Source organism: Ascaphus truei, chromosome 3 (assembly GCF_040206685.1).
Source record: "Ascaphus truei isolate aAscTru1 chromosome 3, aAscTru1.hap1, whole genome shotgun sequence".
NCBI lineage: Eukaryota > Metazoa > Chordata > Amphibia > Anura > Ascaphidae > Ascaphus > Ascaphus truei.
This window is the reverse complement of record NC_134485.1, coordinates 41024671-41040176: the sequence shown is the minus strand read 5'-3', so window position 1 is coordinate 41040176 and position 15506 is coordinate 41024671. Positions and strand designations below refer to the sequence as shown.

The window sequence follows — 15506 nt, the reverse complement described above, 5'->3', positions numbered from 1 at the left end:
ACACAATTAATTCCTGCCCCTATACTTACAATAGAATATCTCCCAATAAACGTAAGGATCTGGAGGCCCTCAGTGGCAGATTAAAATAGTAAAAACCTAGGCGGCAGCTACATTTCTTCAAAGCCACATCGGTGGGGGGACGGCTGCTCTGGCAACCCCCCCCCCCCCTCTCTTAAACAGCTCTGTATGACCGAGCACCTACCTGTGTGTCAGTGTGCTTCTGACACACAGACAGTAGCACACCAACACTCAGATGCACACTAAAACCCCTCCGACACTGACCTAACCATTGAGAGCAGGAGGCGAGGGCCTCATCTCTATTCTTCTCCCCTCCCCCCCACACATCTCACTGTGTCGTGGTCACTTGACCTGTCAATCACTGCTGCTGCCCAGGAGGGAAATTTTAGGCACATGGGATTTCTGCATTCCTGAGTTAGGAGCTCATTTCTAAATCACAGTGCAGCAACAATTCCAAAGTAACACTGATCAAGCGTGAGATGACCAAGAAACAGGTCAGTAAAGTGTCATAATGTTTAGGACTTCTATACAAACATTTATTAATAAATGAGATCTAAAAGGTTAAAAAAAAAACAAAAAAAAACACTTTGATTTTGGTCAAAATGACTGCTTAGTTTCTTTCAATAACATAAGCTTTAGGCCTCGGATACAGTAGTCGCGCACGCCTGACCGATCTGTGGACTTCAGATAGCTCGCAACAGGCAGGTGTGACGTACGCGTCACCAGGCTGGTTCGCCCTCATTGGCTGAACCACCTATGCGACAAAACAAATTTTGCCGGCTCAAAATTCGTCCGCGCGGTCGCTCTAAATCGCACGCACTATGGCTGCTTCATTTTGTTGGCGCCGCACGCCGTCACTCGCACTATGGACGCGGCCTTAAAAAGAAAAAAAAAGGGGCAGAAGAGAGGTAAAGTACACTGTGACCCAGTATAGATACACATAAGCAGGGTTTGATTTAGGTAAGACAGCTTGTTTTCGTCCCCCTCCCCCTTTCCCCCACGGTATTTCATTTTTAGAAAAAAAAAAAACAACAATAGACCAAAGGTTAAAAGTACAATGTAATGTAAAATTGCTATCGATTATTAGCTTAAGGCAATAATCTATTTACACACCATCATTTTCATTGATTACATTATTTGCAAATATAAGTTCTGTAAGTATAGTGAATTAATACATTTTAAAAAAAACGCATAAACTCTTCAAAATTGTGGAAGGAAATGAATACTTAAAAATAAGGGGGTTTATCCTGAAGAGGAAAGTGAACCAAATTCTGCTGACAAGCTAAATATACTTTGCCTCGACAGGAAACTGTCCATGTCACAGAATAAACAGAAGCTAACTAACTAGCAGAGACATTCTTACCATCAATACTTAGCTCGAAGCAGATGTGGCAAAATGACAGGGTTTCTATGTCGGTTCCCAGTTTACAAATGCTGCAGACATTGTCGTCATTCAAGTCAATGTTAACAAATTGCTCCTCTTCAACCATGGTGCCCCTGATAAAGTAAAAAAAAAAAAAAAGACACATTAAATAAATAAATAAAAAAGACACATTAAGACAATTACAAACAGATTTATGGTAAAGTGATTGTTATCAAACAGGGCAACCTATTTTTGGAAATTCCGTATTTAAAAATATGTAGACCACTTTTTTTTTTACATTTATTTTACTCGTTTAAAGAGTTTGGTGGTGGTTTTAGTCCTATTAAATAAGTTGTGAGGCTGGCATCCCCATTGGAGAAAAGTACAGCTCTATTCAAATGTATGGAACTAAAATATTCTCCAGCACAGGGAAAGCAGCTTTACAGCATATCCAAATTGGGGCCATTCAAAAGATTGTATTATATTTTGACTGCCCTTTGAAGCCAGGGGCAATTCAGCAATGTGCAGTGTATTGCTCATGCTTTCAGCATTCGAGGTGTTAAACCACTGATTCAGCAGTAGACAAAAACAGATTTTAAAAATAATAAATTAAAAAGAGAACTTGATGGTCAGTTTATTCAAGAGATGTTTTTTTGGGGGGGGCATCACTGCACTAAACATCTCCCCCCCCCCCCCCTCGTTTCAGGAACACAAACTCCTGTCACCCGGCCACACTATCCACCTAGAGTGCTTCGTCTCCCCCTCCCACCAAGTTAATTGCAGGAACATAACCTTAAAGCGCTGCACCTCGCTCCCCTACCAGACTTAAATGCTGATCATCACCGCCACAGCATCAGCACTCCCAGAGTAAAAGCAGGTGTGAGGCGACAACCACGTTACTGTTCTGCAGACTTCCTTAATGGAAGCCATGGCCCTTTCTGTCCAGGAAGAGGCTGTTGATCTTCTAGAACAGGGGTAAGCAAACTCATCTCCCTGCGACCCCCTGCCTCTCACCCCCCGCCCTGCACAGCTCCGGTGACAAATGCCGCAGCGGGGTCACGTGTGTTGCTGTGAAGGTAAGTAAAGTTCAGGGCCGCAGACAGATTTCCCGGGGCACAGGACTACAGTTCTGAACCCCCCCAAAAAAAGTCCCACTCCCCAATGCAAAAAACTTCCAACCACCAAATTCATAGAAAAAAAAATCCCCTGCCCCGCAAATATATACAACCTCCTCCACCCCCACCCCAAAGGCATACAAAAAAAACCCCTACCACATAAAAAAATAATACATATAACCCCCAGACTGTACGTACAAAAAAAAAAAAATACAACAAATACCCCCAAAGCATCTAAAAAAAATTAAAAAAATACCAATACATTTACAAAAGACTCAAATACATCTAAAAAAAAAAAAAGATCCCAATCCATAAAAAAATAAAATACATATATGTTAAAAAAAATATAAACAAAAAACCCTCCCCAATACATATAAAAATACCCCAACACATAAAAATACCCTTTTAAAACCAGAGACAGAACATGAAACACAGACAGAGCTCAGTGCACATCCAGTGAAACTTATACACGGTACAGTGTATAAATATATAGATATCTATTAAATAAAATGGTCTTTTTTTAGACTATGCACCTAATTTTGACAGATTATAAATCATTCTTCCTGGTAATGCACAGGTTATTAAGAATTTATATTCGTGTTAGGGACCCTTGAAATGTGGTCTGCCGTGTAGTGGCTCAGAGGCTTACAACAATTTGGCCAAAATGTTAAACTAAAAGACCATTTTATTTAATAGATATCTATACAAATATATTTAGGCACTGTACCATGTATGAGTTTCACTGGATGTGCACTGAGCTCTGTCTGTGTTTTATGTTATGTCTCTGGTTTTAAATATATATTGCCATGCTCCGTAGCAGTCCTCTGTGACACTTATATGCTTTTATATATATATATATATATATATATATATATATATATATATATATATATATATATATATATATATATATATATATATATATATATATATATATGTTGTGGTTATTTTGGGGGTTCAATATGAGCTTGTAGGTGTCCTGTATGTTTTATATAAAAATACCCCAAGCCCCCCCAATATATATATACAAATACAGACTTACCTTGGGTCAAGCCGGGCCCGGTGTCTGCGAATTTTCCCCGACCTCTGACAAGGCCCTGCTGCCGGTCGCAGACGGGCCCCGACACTCAGCTGCCTGCAGGACCTTTCCTCTCTCTGTCCCACGCCGCCGAGCGCCGGGGATCTGACGTCAGTGCGCTGGAAGCTGGGCCAAGCTTACTTCCGGCACGCTGATGTCAGAGCCCCATCGCACGCCCGCAGTGGAAGCTCGACGGCGTGGGACAGAGAGGAAAGGTCCTGCAGGCAGCCGAGTCGGGGCCCGGCCGTGACCGGCAGCAGGGCCTTGCCAGAGGTCGGGAGAAATTTGCAGCGCCGACCGAGGCCCCCCCCCCCCCCCCCTAGCCAGCGGGCCCGGGACACCAGCCCCAGCTGTTCCCCCCTCTCGGCAGCCCTGGAAAGTTAGAGGCCGTGTGCAATCCCTGACATTTACATACCTTCGGGGAAGCGCGGGGCCTCTGTAACCCCCCCCCCCAAATTTTTTTTAATTCAAATCCCACGCCCTCCCCCAGGGCACCCCCATTCTAGAACATCCTGTGATATCCAGTTGAATTTCCTTATTTGATGGTTGGCAAGCTTTACTGCACACTGTATTCAACCTTGAAATTGTAGGTGGACGCTTAATCACCTTTTCTTGGATCATTAAGCAAGAGGTTTGGGCAAGACGATGGTCCAGGTGTAGGCTCGACACTACTTTGGCCAAGAAGTGATGTGCTGTCCTTTGTACTGCACATTGGGCACTTTACTGGATAGAGATTGCAGTTCCCCAATCCTTCTGGCAGAAGTTATTGCTACCAGGAAGATAACTTGTAGGATAGCAAATCTAGCAGGTTTTCTAGAGGTTCAACTCGCGTACCAATCAGCATTTGTTGCACCAGCAGTAGATACCATGCTTGTACAAATGCTGATTCTACTATTGCCTCACAAAGCTGAAACTTTCACTAAACCCTTTATCAGCCCCAGAATCAAGTCATTAATTAATGGCATCAAAGCTTTTCAGGGATCCATATGCCTATCCCTGCAAAAAAACAAAACCAGAAAATGTAATCCATGCTCTGTAATAAACCTTTGCTGTAGACTGCTTTGTTCATCTTAACAGGATGTTTACCACCTTTGTCTAAGCCAGGTCTTCAATGCCAACCTTGCTGGCTCTGGATTTCATAATGGTTAGAGGGAGAAGATTGGGAAATAATTGAAGTTTCCGAGTGAGGATAATTGACATCTTCAGGATTTCTGATTATATGACCTCCTAGGTCAATCAGGTGCTATCAGAATTACTGTTGCTCTGCTTTCTTTTTCCTGAGCACGTGTATAAAAGAGGTATAGGAGGAAAGACATGCCAGTTCAAACCTCCAGGGGAACGACAATGTGTTAGTTTTTCCAAGCCAACCGTTCTATTTAGAACAGAATGTGGCTACTTTCTGTTGCACTCTGGCCATGAGTGACTACATCCTGAGTGCCCACTCTACAAGACAGGATTTCAGATGACATAAGAAATCTTGCACGTCCCTGCACTTTCATGGTGCTGCATAGCCTTGCATCAGACATCTCATGTTAACACGTGGTTCATTGTCATCTCCAGCATCGAGGGGCAGAAGGAAACACGGGTAAAAGACCTGCAGAGAATATGTTCATTGGTACCCCTACTGGGAGTAGAGACAAGAAAGACGGTAGGTAGGAGGGCTTCTAGATAGGATATCCTCTCTGCCTAGACAACGTCAATAACGTGTGTTTTCCTCAATAAAAGTATCCTTTCAGGAAGTCAACATAAAAATATAGTTGATATAATATGCGCATGCATAACATAGCATGTTAGGCTGCGCTTATACTGCTGGCGACACGACCGATACGTCACCCGTCGCGACAGTTTTATTTAAAGTTTAGGCGAAGTCGCTGGCTACAAGGCCAGTGACGTCAGAAAGTGGGAAGGCAGAGGGACGGAGCTCTCCGATTGGCCACAAGGGGAGACAGTTGCTGAAAAAATAAATATATAAAATAACAGTGGACTACCAGATTTTTGGTTGCGCTGTCGCTTGGTCGCCGCCGCGTGCACTATAAGCGCAGAGGACAATGCATTTGTTTGACGCGACGTCGCTATCAGCGCAGCCTTAGTATAGTCCCCATGTATTACTTTCATTAGATTCTCAAACAATCTAATTTGAATAAAGGAAATAGAGACGGTTACAATGGTACTAAAGTAGAATGCAGGCATCCCGGATAAGTATTTCTTGAAAGTTGTAGTACTAGGTAATACAATTTAAGTCAATGCGGATGTGTTTGTTTTTTGTTTTAATTGGGGGTGGAGGAGTGGAAATATCAGACCGAAAGGAACTTGTGCCTGCTCTTCTGAGACCTGTGATTAAAGCACTAAAGTATATCTTGCAAAACTGCTTTGTACAAAGATCCCATTGAAGAAATGATCAAGCCTCAACTTCTACTAGGGTTGAAAGCAGCTTTTCCTGACACTTTCTCAGCAATGAACCATGCACCAAGGATGTGGGTCAATGACAACACTTTCAGATGCTTCCATCTGTTGCCATAATGCCAATAAACAACAGCAGAAACTTTGGTTGCCATCAGATGGTGAGGTTGGTTATCTGATGGCATCACAACTTTTACAGTGCACTTCTACAGACTATAATATATCTATTTTTCTATACATAGCCAACAGTGTGCTCAGAGGTGCACAATAAGACCAAGTGCCCAAGAGCAGCAGGTGCCATCAAAGAGCTATACATGTGAAGCCCGGTCCCCCGATCCCGTTGCTGGCCCCCCTCCTCGGGACACTCACCGGGGCGGTAGGGAGGTTGGAGCCGCTCGTGGGGAGGTGTGGGGGCGTGTGCGAGCATAGCGCGGCTCAGGTAGAGGCGGCCGGTTGCCAGGGACGCGATCGGGCCGTTGCTAGGGCCGCGGTCGCGTCGTTAGGGTCCCGGCGGCTAGCGGAGCAGGGCGCCGCCATTGAAAGATAGCTCGCGCATGCGCAGTTAGAGGAGGTGCCGGGAGAACTCCAGACAGCTCACGCATGCGCAGTGAGGAACCCGCGAAGCCTAGCCTGTTAGGGAAGGCTATAGGCAGGGACTACAGATCCCAGGAGCCTTTGCGCGCCCCACGTGATGCCAGGGAGCCAATAGGGCACAGTGACTCCCTGCAGGAGCAAAGAGATACAATTCGCGGGGTTTTGAGAGACTGGCAGTTGGTGACCGGAGCAGCTAGGGGAAGGAGGTAGGGTGCAGGAGTCAGTGACTCCCTGCACTAGGCCAGCAACCCCCCTAGGTCCCAGATAGGTCCTGAGTCCCTCTGATAGCTTGTGGTGCTGTAGGGACAGGCCCTAGGTTAGGGACCCTGCCCCATTAGCTGTTTGCTAGTTAGGGACACAGCGGACGTTGCGTTTCCCGCCACGAGGCGTGGGCTCAAGCCCACGCATTAAAGAGAGCAGGACTATCTTCACGGAGGCCAAGCAAGCAGTGACTGCGGCCTGCTGGCAGCAGACAGATCCTCGCCAAGGTACAGACGGTGCAGAGCTGCGGTGGTATTATCCACGCCGGAATTCACCCCACGCGTAGGAGGATATCCCGGCGGAACCAACCCCAGTGGTATAGCAGCACCCGTGGCTGGAGCCAGGGCAGGTACCGTTATAAAGTGCACCGACAAGGCCTATCAGACATAGTGACTGCGCAGTCACACCTGTACATGTATATGACTTGGTAGTGTGAGACAGTGGGATTACTGGACACGGGGTGGGATCCTTCTGTGGGAAGGGCGGCATAAAGTGTGGGCGTCCGCCGTGGCGCATAAAGTGTTGGCGTCCGCCGTGGCGCAAGATAGCGGTAGCGTCTTGAGACGCCGTGATTAGTGTCTCCTTTAAACAGGGACACCTGTTGTTATGGTATTGATGTGAGATGTTGTATGGCATGTTAGTAAATGGTATTAGTTATTATACCTCACCGTGTATGTGATTATTGTGATTGTCCTGCGAGGAACCCCTCCCCCTCTGGTGGGAGCCATCGCAGGTGGAGGCGCTGCACCGATGTAAGTGATTACCCCTAGTATAATTGCCCCAGGTTCCCCGTAGCGGAAGCTCAGCCCTCCTGCGAGCCAACAGGTAAAGCACCACACCTGGTAACATTGTATGTTCCCTTTCACCCCACACTATATCTGCGATTGGGGGGGGGGGGGGGGGCGGGGGAATACCCGTTACACATGATTCATCCATTTTAAAAGGCAGTGAGTGGCCTCATCAAAACAACAAAAAGCAGAAGTTACACTGAAACGGTTTGTCAGATCAAGGCCGCGCTTATAGTGCCGGCGACGCCAACGTTGCTGTCGACAAGGGCAGTGATTGGTTTAGAGAGTCACAGGTGGCGAAAGCCTCTAAAAAAAAATAATCAAATTTACCCGGCTTCCAAATTTTTAGTCGTGATGTCGCTCCGTCGGCGTCACTGTAAGCGCTTGCGACGGAGTCAATTTATTTGTTTTGGGGCGGCGTCGCAGGGCACTATAAGCGCAGCCTAAGGCTGTGCTCATTCAGTAAAAAATGAACATATACTGTATAGTTAATTCAATCTAAAGAGAAATATATCCATTTGATGCCAGATCATCAAATACTAACACCATAGCAATCAAAATATCAGAATATAAACCACAACATGAATTGGGTACCGATTAAAGACAGGCCAAAGTGTTAAAAAGTTAAACTGCAGGAAGAGCCAGTGTTACAGTAAATATGTTGCAGAACACTCTGGGATTAAACATGTAACGCGAGATATGATTTAAAAATAAAACGTTTAAAGTCACATTAACAGCGCTTCAAAATCTATCCATGGCGATTCCTTACTTTTACAGAGCTGGAAAAGCTTCCGCGCGCAAAAAAAAAAAAAAAGTACAAAAATACAACTAATGCCTAAGGCCTCGGGCATGGTCAGCGCTTAGCGCTGAGCCCCGCTTATGCTTACCAGTGAGCCCCTGCAGCCGCAATGAGAGCGGCTTTAGCAGGGGCTCGTGTGCGGAAGCGTGGGTCTTAGAAAAAATTTAGTTTCAAGCGCTCACGGGAGTGCAAGGCCGGTCACGTGAGCGGTTCGCCCAATGAGGGCGAACCAGCTCCGTGACGTCACTGGCCCACCCCCCGACACGCCCACAGATGGCGCGCTAACCAAGGCCAGGGAAGCACCCGCTTTCCCTCAGCCTCAGCGCACCTCCGCACGGCTGCTGCAACCCTGGACGCAGCCTAAGAATTAAATACATATTATAACAGACTTTTTTCTGTGATCAAAGTTTAGTGGCATGAGGACAGAGGTGGCCAACTCCGGTACTTAAGGATCACCGGCCGACCAGGTTTTCAGCAAATCCCTGGTTCAGCACAAGTGCCTCAATCAGTGTCTCAGTCATTGACTGAGTCACCGGTACTGAAGCGGGGGATTTCCTGAAACCCTGACCTGTTGGTGGTCCTTGAGGACTGGAGCTGTGCACCCCTGCACCAGGGCGTATGTAATAGCATCATTTACAGATTTCATTTTCTTCTACAAAAAAATAGACATACATATAAAATGTCCCTTTCTTTTCTACGGCATAAACCATCATAATTTGATGCAAAATGCATCACCTCTTTATGAATTATAACCAGGGTGTCACATTGCCACTATGATTGCATAACATTATGGGGGGCTCACTAATTTCCAGTACAGGTTAACACACTGCGATCACAAATTAACTGCCTGCATTCACGTTAATTTGGGATCAGTGCATTAACAGTAACCCATAGTGAAAGTTAGTGAGTCCCCCTCTGTGACTGGTGAGAAATGTGCTCTGTTGCTCTTCAAAACAGTTGTTGGTGAATTGCATCTTTAACAGCCCATGCTGACATGTGGTGGGGGAAGGGTGTAGAATAATGGCTTAACTATTTTAGACATTGCTACTTTTATATTAACAATATTAAGTTAAAAATGAATGCTATAAATGTAATCTTTGATTTGTCTTCTGGCATCTACTTTTCCCACTAAGATCACAGATTTGAGCAAGTTTAAGCATAAAATGTATATTTCTGCGTATACCACAAGCAAAAAGCTTAACATTTACATAGAATTCTAGATATCTGCACCTCTCAAGAAAAGAACTACCAGAAAACACCAACACACACAACGAATGGCTTATCCAACGCTATGCAATGCATACCTATGTTCATTTCTTCAACGCCAAAACGGCTTGTCCAACGCTCTTACGACGCGTTGCAACGTTTGTGTGTATATATATACACACACATATATACACACACACACGTTTCAAAGCGTATATATATAATATTATACTATATGATATATTATTTATTATGTTATATTATATATAATACAGTATATACACTATTTAATTTATGTGTGTACTGCATATCTTATTGCCTGCGTAACATATTTGGTGTATTTTTGTGTTAAAAAATGCCTTCAGGAACGGTATTCCTATGGGAAAACAGTATTCCTATGGGAAAACGTGTTTCGCTTTACAACGTTTCGCTATCCAACGCCATTTTGAGTAACGCATTGTGTCGGATTACCGAGGAGTGTGTGTGTGTGAGAATATATATATATATATATATATATATTTATATATATATATATATATATTAGACACACACAAACATAACATGCCCGTAGTATTAGTAGTACTGAAGAGGTAACAACTATGTACCATGTAGTGGTCAGTGTATTGACCAAGCACTTTTAAATTATTTAGAAACGTAAACTTTAAGTAAAACTAAAACAGACAACACTTTCTGTGCCTATCGCGTGTATTTGTATTTAATGGTGTTTAAACAACTTTAGCCTAGTGTTAAATGGCCATGCTCTCCTGTAATGCAAAGTACAGTAACCTCATATGGCAACAAATAACTCATTTCTAACATCGGCCCTTATCCCGTCACTCGGGACGGGGGGGGGGGGGGGTATGTAAAAATATCTGTAGGGGAGCAATGCAAAGTCACAACCGGTCTAATTAAATACACCTCAATGCCACATCAACAGAAATAAAGTGAAACTAAAGGGATCTACAACTCAAATGTTGCAATGATTATTTAAAAGCCAGTATCAGGAAGCAGAGGCGGCAGATAGTAGTGGGATAATGCTAGGATTAATAGTTATGTTCTCAGGAATAACGTGTGAGTTTTACGAGTTGCACAGCACGGTTGATATCGTTCAGCTTTTGCAGAGTGTGTTTAATAGAGATCAATGTGAGCTCACACTGGGAATAGTAAGGTTATAGCAGAGAATGAGTGGCTGAAATGTCAACTAAGGACTTACATTGTCCCCGGCGTCCTGCGCTCTTCTTGCAGTGTGTTTGTTGGGTGTAATCTTGATCCTTGTCCGTGAGCTTCCTCCCCCAGCAAGCTGCTCTGCCTGCCCCACTATTGTCTCCTCTGCCCCTCACTGAAAGCAGCATGGACTTCCCCTAGCCACTCACCCACTCCAGGCTGGTGGAACATACCATCACCTCCAAAAGGGGTAGTTGGTAAAACAATCCACACTAGAAAATAAACAATGGAGATATTTCCCAGTGCTGGGACCCACAGCAGCCTTGGCACTTTCCCCCGTCCCGGTAACATTGCTGAGAGTAACTCCTAGCACGAAATATCGCAGACACGATTGTACATAGAAATGTGTCATATGTGCAATACCTGCGCTATTTACAGTCAGTGGTATTCCCCAACCTGCCTCTACGTCATTTTCGTCACATAATCCCCAGTCTGCGGACCGAACCATAGCACATTAGGGGGGGGGTGGGGTGCACGTTGGTTATTTCTGCGTTACCGTACGCTTCAGGACAAGCTCGTTAACGTAAACTAATATATAGCTGACTGCTTATTTGTGTGTAAACAATATAAAAAAAATGTGTTTTCCCTGCGTTGCAGTTCAGTGCCCTGTGTGCAGAGTGGTATATTCCGGTGTTGTATATTCCCTTGGAAAGTACACGCTGTGCTCTACGTCATAGACGAAGAAACGTAACGTTCTGAGGCAGAACGGAAACAGACAATGAAGACTCATAATGTTACAACCCTGACCCATAGTCACCCCCATCACCAAACAACTGAGTGCTTCAGTAGCCACTGTGTAGCACAGGGGTGGCTAACTCAGTCCTTAAGGGCCACCAACAGATCAGGTTTTCAGGATATCTCTGCTTCCACACAGGTGGCTCAATTGATGAGCCTGCTTCAGCACAGGTGGCTCAATCAGATTGATCCACCTGTGCTGAAGCAGGGATATCCTGAAAACCTGACCTGTTGGTGGCCCTTGAGGACTGGAGTTGGCCACCCCTGGTGTAGTACAAGGATGAACCCAGATCCTGCTGCAGCTGATGCCTTTAGCCCCTCCTCCTTTTTGGAGGTGCTGTTTATGCAGCAGTTTTGGACAAGCAGGGAGTTATTTTTCTACGGTTATTTTTTTTCACCCCATGTTTTCCTTCAGTATTTATGAGTTTTCCATTTTGAACGGACTATTGGGTAAAACAGAATTATTTTTTTAAAACACGGTGTTTCACCATTTGAGTGCCCCTCCAATTCACCAGTCACGTGGGCGCTTCTGTCACACTGATGACGGGAAGGGAGGAATCATCCTCCTTCCGGCTGCTATCAGTTCAGATCGCATCCACGCAGGATATTTCTTCAATATTTAATTTTCTTGGGTGCTGACCTTATGTATGTATAGCTTTATTGATATAGTGCCCACAGTGTACTCAGTGTTTTACAAAGATTGTAAAGAGAAGTATAATACAATAAGCCCTACAGTGTCGGTCAATAGGACAGGAAATCCCTGCTGCTTACAATCTAAGTGGAATGTTGGGAGTACAGCGACAGCAGATGTGGAAATAAGTACTGTAGATGGCAATGCTTGACCACAATGGTGAGGTATGAGTAACTCGGTGTGTGGCAGTAACCATGAATCCAGACTATAGGGCGGATCTTGGCCATGTTGGGAATGTGAAGGTAAGAGTCAAATGTCACTCCTAGGTAACGTGCTTTGGTGACAGGATAGAGGTTAATACCATCTACTGTGATGGAAAAGGGGGTATTAGGCCAGATTTAGGGGAAAATATGAGGAGCTGTTTTAGGCCTTGACTATACTAGGTCCGACAGTTCGCACATGCGCTCCCTCGTGACATCACAAGGGCGATGCGCACACCCGAAAACTGAACTGCAGGCAGGAGGCATTGGGAGGCGTGGCCGTGAGCAGGTCGCCTTCATTGGCTGAACTACTGTGACGCGGGCCCCCCGCGGGCCAAATTAAAATCTCCTTGGGAAAAGCTTGCGTGCGGTTGCTCTGCAGCGCTCGCGCCGCCGTTATAAGCACAGCCTTAGACATATTAGGCTTAAGGAGGTGGAGCCTTTAACTTAAGTTGTAATATATTTTGTTTGTACCCAGCGGTATGGACACATGATCCTCGCACCTTGCCTGCAGGATGCAGTATGCCATTATTGAGATCTGGGTTGAGTGCAAGTTTCATTTTCTTTTTCCAATAGAGTTCATGTTACCTTCCCTTATTTGTGATAACCGTAAAGCTGAGCCCTTCTGACTTCCAGAAATCATAGAAAGATATTGGAAACACTACCCCTGCAAAAATGAGAAATCACGCTCCCAGAGTTAAAAGAAAAAAAATGATGTGTGTTTATCTTTCAAATTTAACCCAAATTCCATTAAAACTGTATGAAGACAGTACAGGCATACCCCGCTTTAAGGACACTCTAAGTGCACTCGTGAGTAAGGACATATCGCCCAATAGGCAAAAGGCAGCTCGCGCATGCACCTGTCAGCACGTCCTGAACAGCAATACCAGCTCCCTACCAATACCGAAGCTGTGCGCAAGCGGGGAGACGATAGAGCCTGTTACAAATGCGTTATTTACATCAGTTATGCACGTATATGACGATTGCAGTACAGTACATGCATCGATAAGTGGAAAAAAGGTAGTGCCCTCACTTTAAGTACATTTTCGCTTTACATACATGCTCTGGACCCATTGCGTACATTAATGCGGGGTATGCCTGTAGGTTATATATTCTGCAACCCTGGTAAAAGTATTGATGGCTGTAACAATAAAAACAGCAGGAATTTTATCCCCATTGTTGCCAGAAATGTTCTACAAATCGCAAACTGAAAGGGCCACAAACTATTGAAGTGAATAGACCACAACCACAAAAGGGCCACAACCCATTGAAATGAATAGATCAATAAGGTGTCTTATGGAATACCACCCCTTAGTAAATATGGGACTTGGTGTTCAAAGCTTGTGTGACGAAACTGCAAATATATCCAGATTCTGCTAAACAGCAAGCAGAAGGACCACAAAAGATTTGCAAGCTTGTCTTTATTAGCCGAACAAATATCCCCCTGGTTTGATCATTGGGTTGTGTACATAACAATCAGTTCTAGTCCTTCTCTTTCACTGCGCTGCTTTTCTGCTTTCATTGGAGGTTCAGGTGGGTTGCTTCCTTCTCATTTTTGGTTTCCGTTCTAACCGCTTTAGCTTTTCAGGTTTCTAGTGGGGCTCATCAGTGTAGCAGCGCAGTGTCAAAGCACACCAAGCAGCAGGAACCGTCTGTCAAGGTCTATCCCATCTGTCTGTAGTAATAGTGATATTCCACGGGCCCACGTCCTACTGAGAACATGGGAGAAAACCACTGGTTAGACCAAAAGCAAGACCTGGGCAGAGCTCATTCTCTCTGGTTATAATCAGCTTTTAACTTTCCTTTCATGTCAGCTTCCAAAGACCCAAGTAATATTTGGGGTTTCTTAACATGAAAATTACATTTTAATAGAAGTGTTGACTTCAATGATTGAGACTCCATTGATGTCTGAGAGCACTGATACTAAAATTGAGCAAAGGCCTGCTTTCAAGAACTGAGACTCACTGAAAATTAGCAAAACCTAATGAGTCTCTTAACAAATCAACAAGGCCTTGGGGGGAATAAACTTTGGGGCCAAAAAACTTGCAAAATTGCTACTATTTACATCCAAGTCTACAGGGAGATTATGTTAACATTGGTAAGAGATAATGGTATTAAATAGATTAGTACCTCTTCTTTTGCGATGTGTCCTCCTTCCTTGGCCCCTTTTCTTCATTCGTTGTGCGGCTGATCTCATTCTCTGCATCATAGCGCGGTTCCTCCTGTCTCTGTGGGCCATTGCATTGATGTTACCAGCCTCGAAGTATGAGTGGATGATTACTGACTGGAGGACACGAATAGCCAGGTTACATACTCAGTGGCAATTATGACCTTTATGTGACCTCATGTCCTCAGCCCCACTTTGTAGGTGCATTAATATGGACATGTCTGTGTGGCAAGGCTTGCCAGTTCACTATTGTTGTTGCTGCTAAACTCATTAAACACCTTGTTTTCTCTTGCTTGCTCCATTTTCTCACCAAAAAACAGAGAAAGATGCCCACAGCTACTTCCAATGTAGCAGGTTCTAACACTCCCTGGGTTAAAATTCTTTTAAACCTGTATATTTACAGGAATAATGATCACATTTGATCTGTCGTAACCTGCAAAATGAAACTGACCTGCCAACTTGGAAAGTGGAGAGGGGCAAGCTAACCAGGGAGTGTTAGGACCTGCTACGGTCATGTCTTGAAAGTGGCAGCAGGCTTAAGACGCTTTGGCCAAAGGGTTAAACTAAATGACCCTTTTTTCAAGAGAATATATAGGTATTGCACTGTGTATTTTTGTCACATTGGAAGTAGCTTTGGGCATCTTTGTTTTTTGTTGTATACATTTAGCCACGCCCACTAGCACTCTTTTTAACACATAATATATATATATATATATATATATATATATATATATATATATATATATATATATATATTTATTATGTGGTAATGGTAGGGGTTTCTCAGAGCTTGTTGGGTATCTGTGTGTCCATTTTCTCACCACCTATTCTCTCCTAGACCCTCTACAATCTGGCTTCTGCACTGCT

The 15506-nt window shown here is 44.4% G+C and overlaps 1 protein-coding gene and 1 long non-coding RNA gene across 3 annotated transcripts in view; both read right to left on the bottom strand.

The window, feature by feature from the left end:
- The window catches only part of C3H21orf91 (chromosome 3 C21orf91 homolog), a 41575-nt gene extending 30483 nt beyond the window's left edge, over nucleotides 1–11092 (bottom strand). Inside the window, exons 1-2 of one of the 2 annotated variants that reach the window (XM_075593959.1) lie at nucleotides 10836–10913; nucleotides 1382–1515 (exon numbers count right to left, since the gene is read on the bottom strand). In XM_075593959.1, coding sequence (XP_075450074.1) covers nucleotides 1382–1515; nucleotides 10836–10837 — 136 coding nt within the window. In that variant the 5' untranslated portion in view covers nucleotides 10838–10913. Of the gene's footprint in view, nucleotides 1–1381; nucleotides 1516–10835 lie in introns of both variants that reach the window. The other variant, XM_075593958.1, reaches the window with a different exon arrangement.
- A 2784-nt stretch (nucleotides 11093–13876) lies between these two features.
- LOC142490903 (uncharacterized) lies at nucleotides 13877–14859 on the bottom strand. Its single transcript, XR_012800139.1, has 2 exons — nucleotides 14603–14859; nucleotides 13877–14184 (listed from the first exon to the last, which is right to left on the bottom strand). It is a non-coding gene; the product is annotated as an uncharacterized LOC142490903 (long non-coding RNA).
- Nucleotides 14860–15506: the final 647 nt, after the last annotated feature.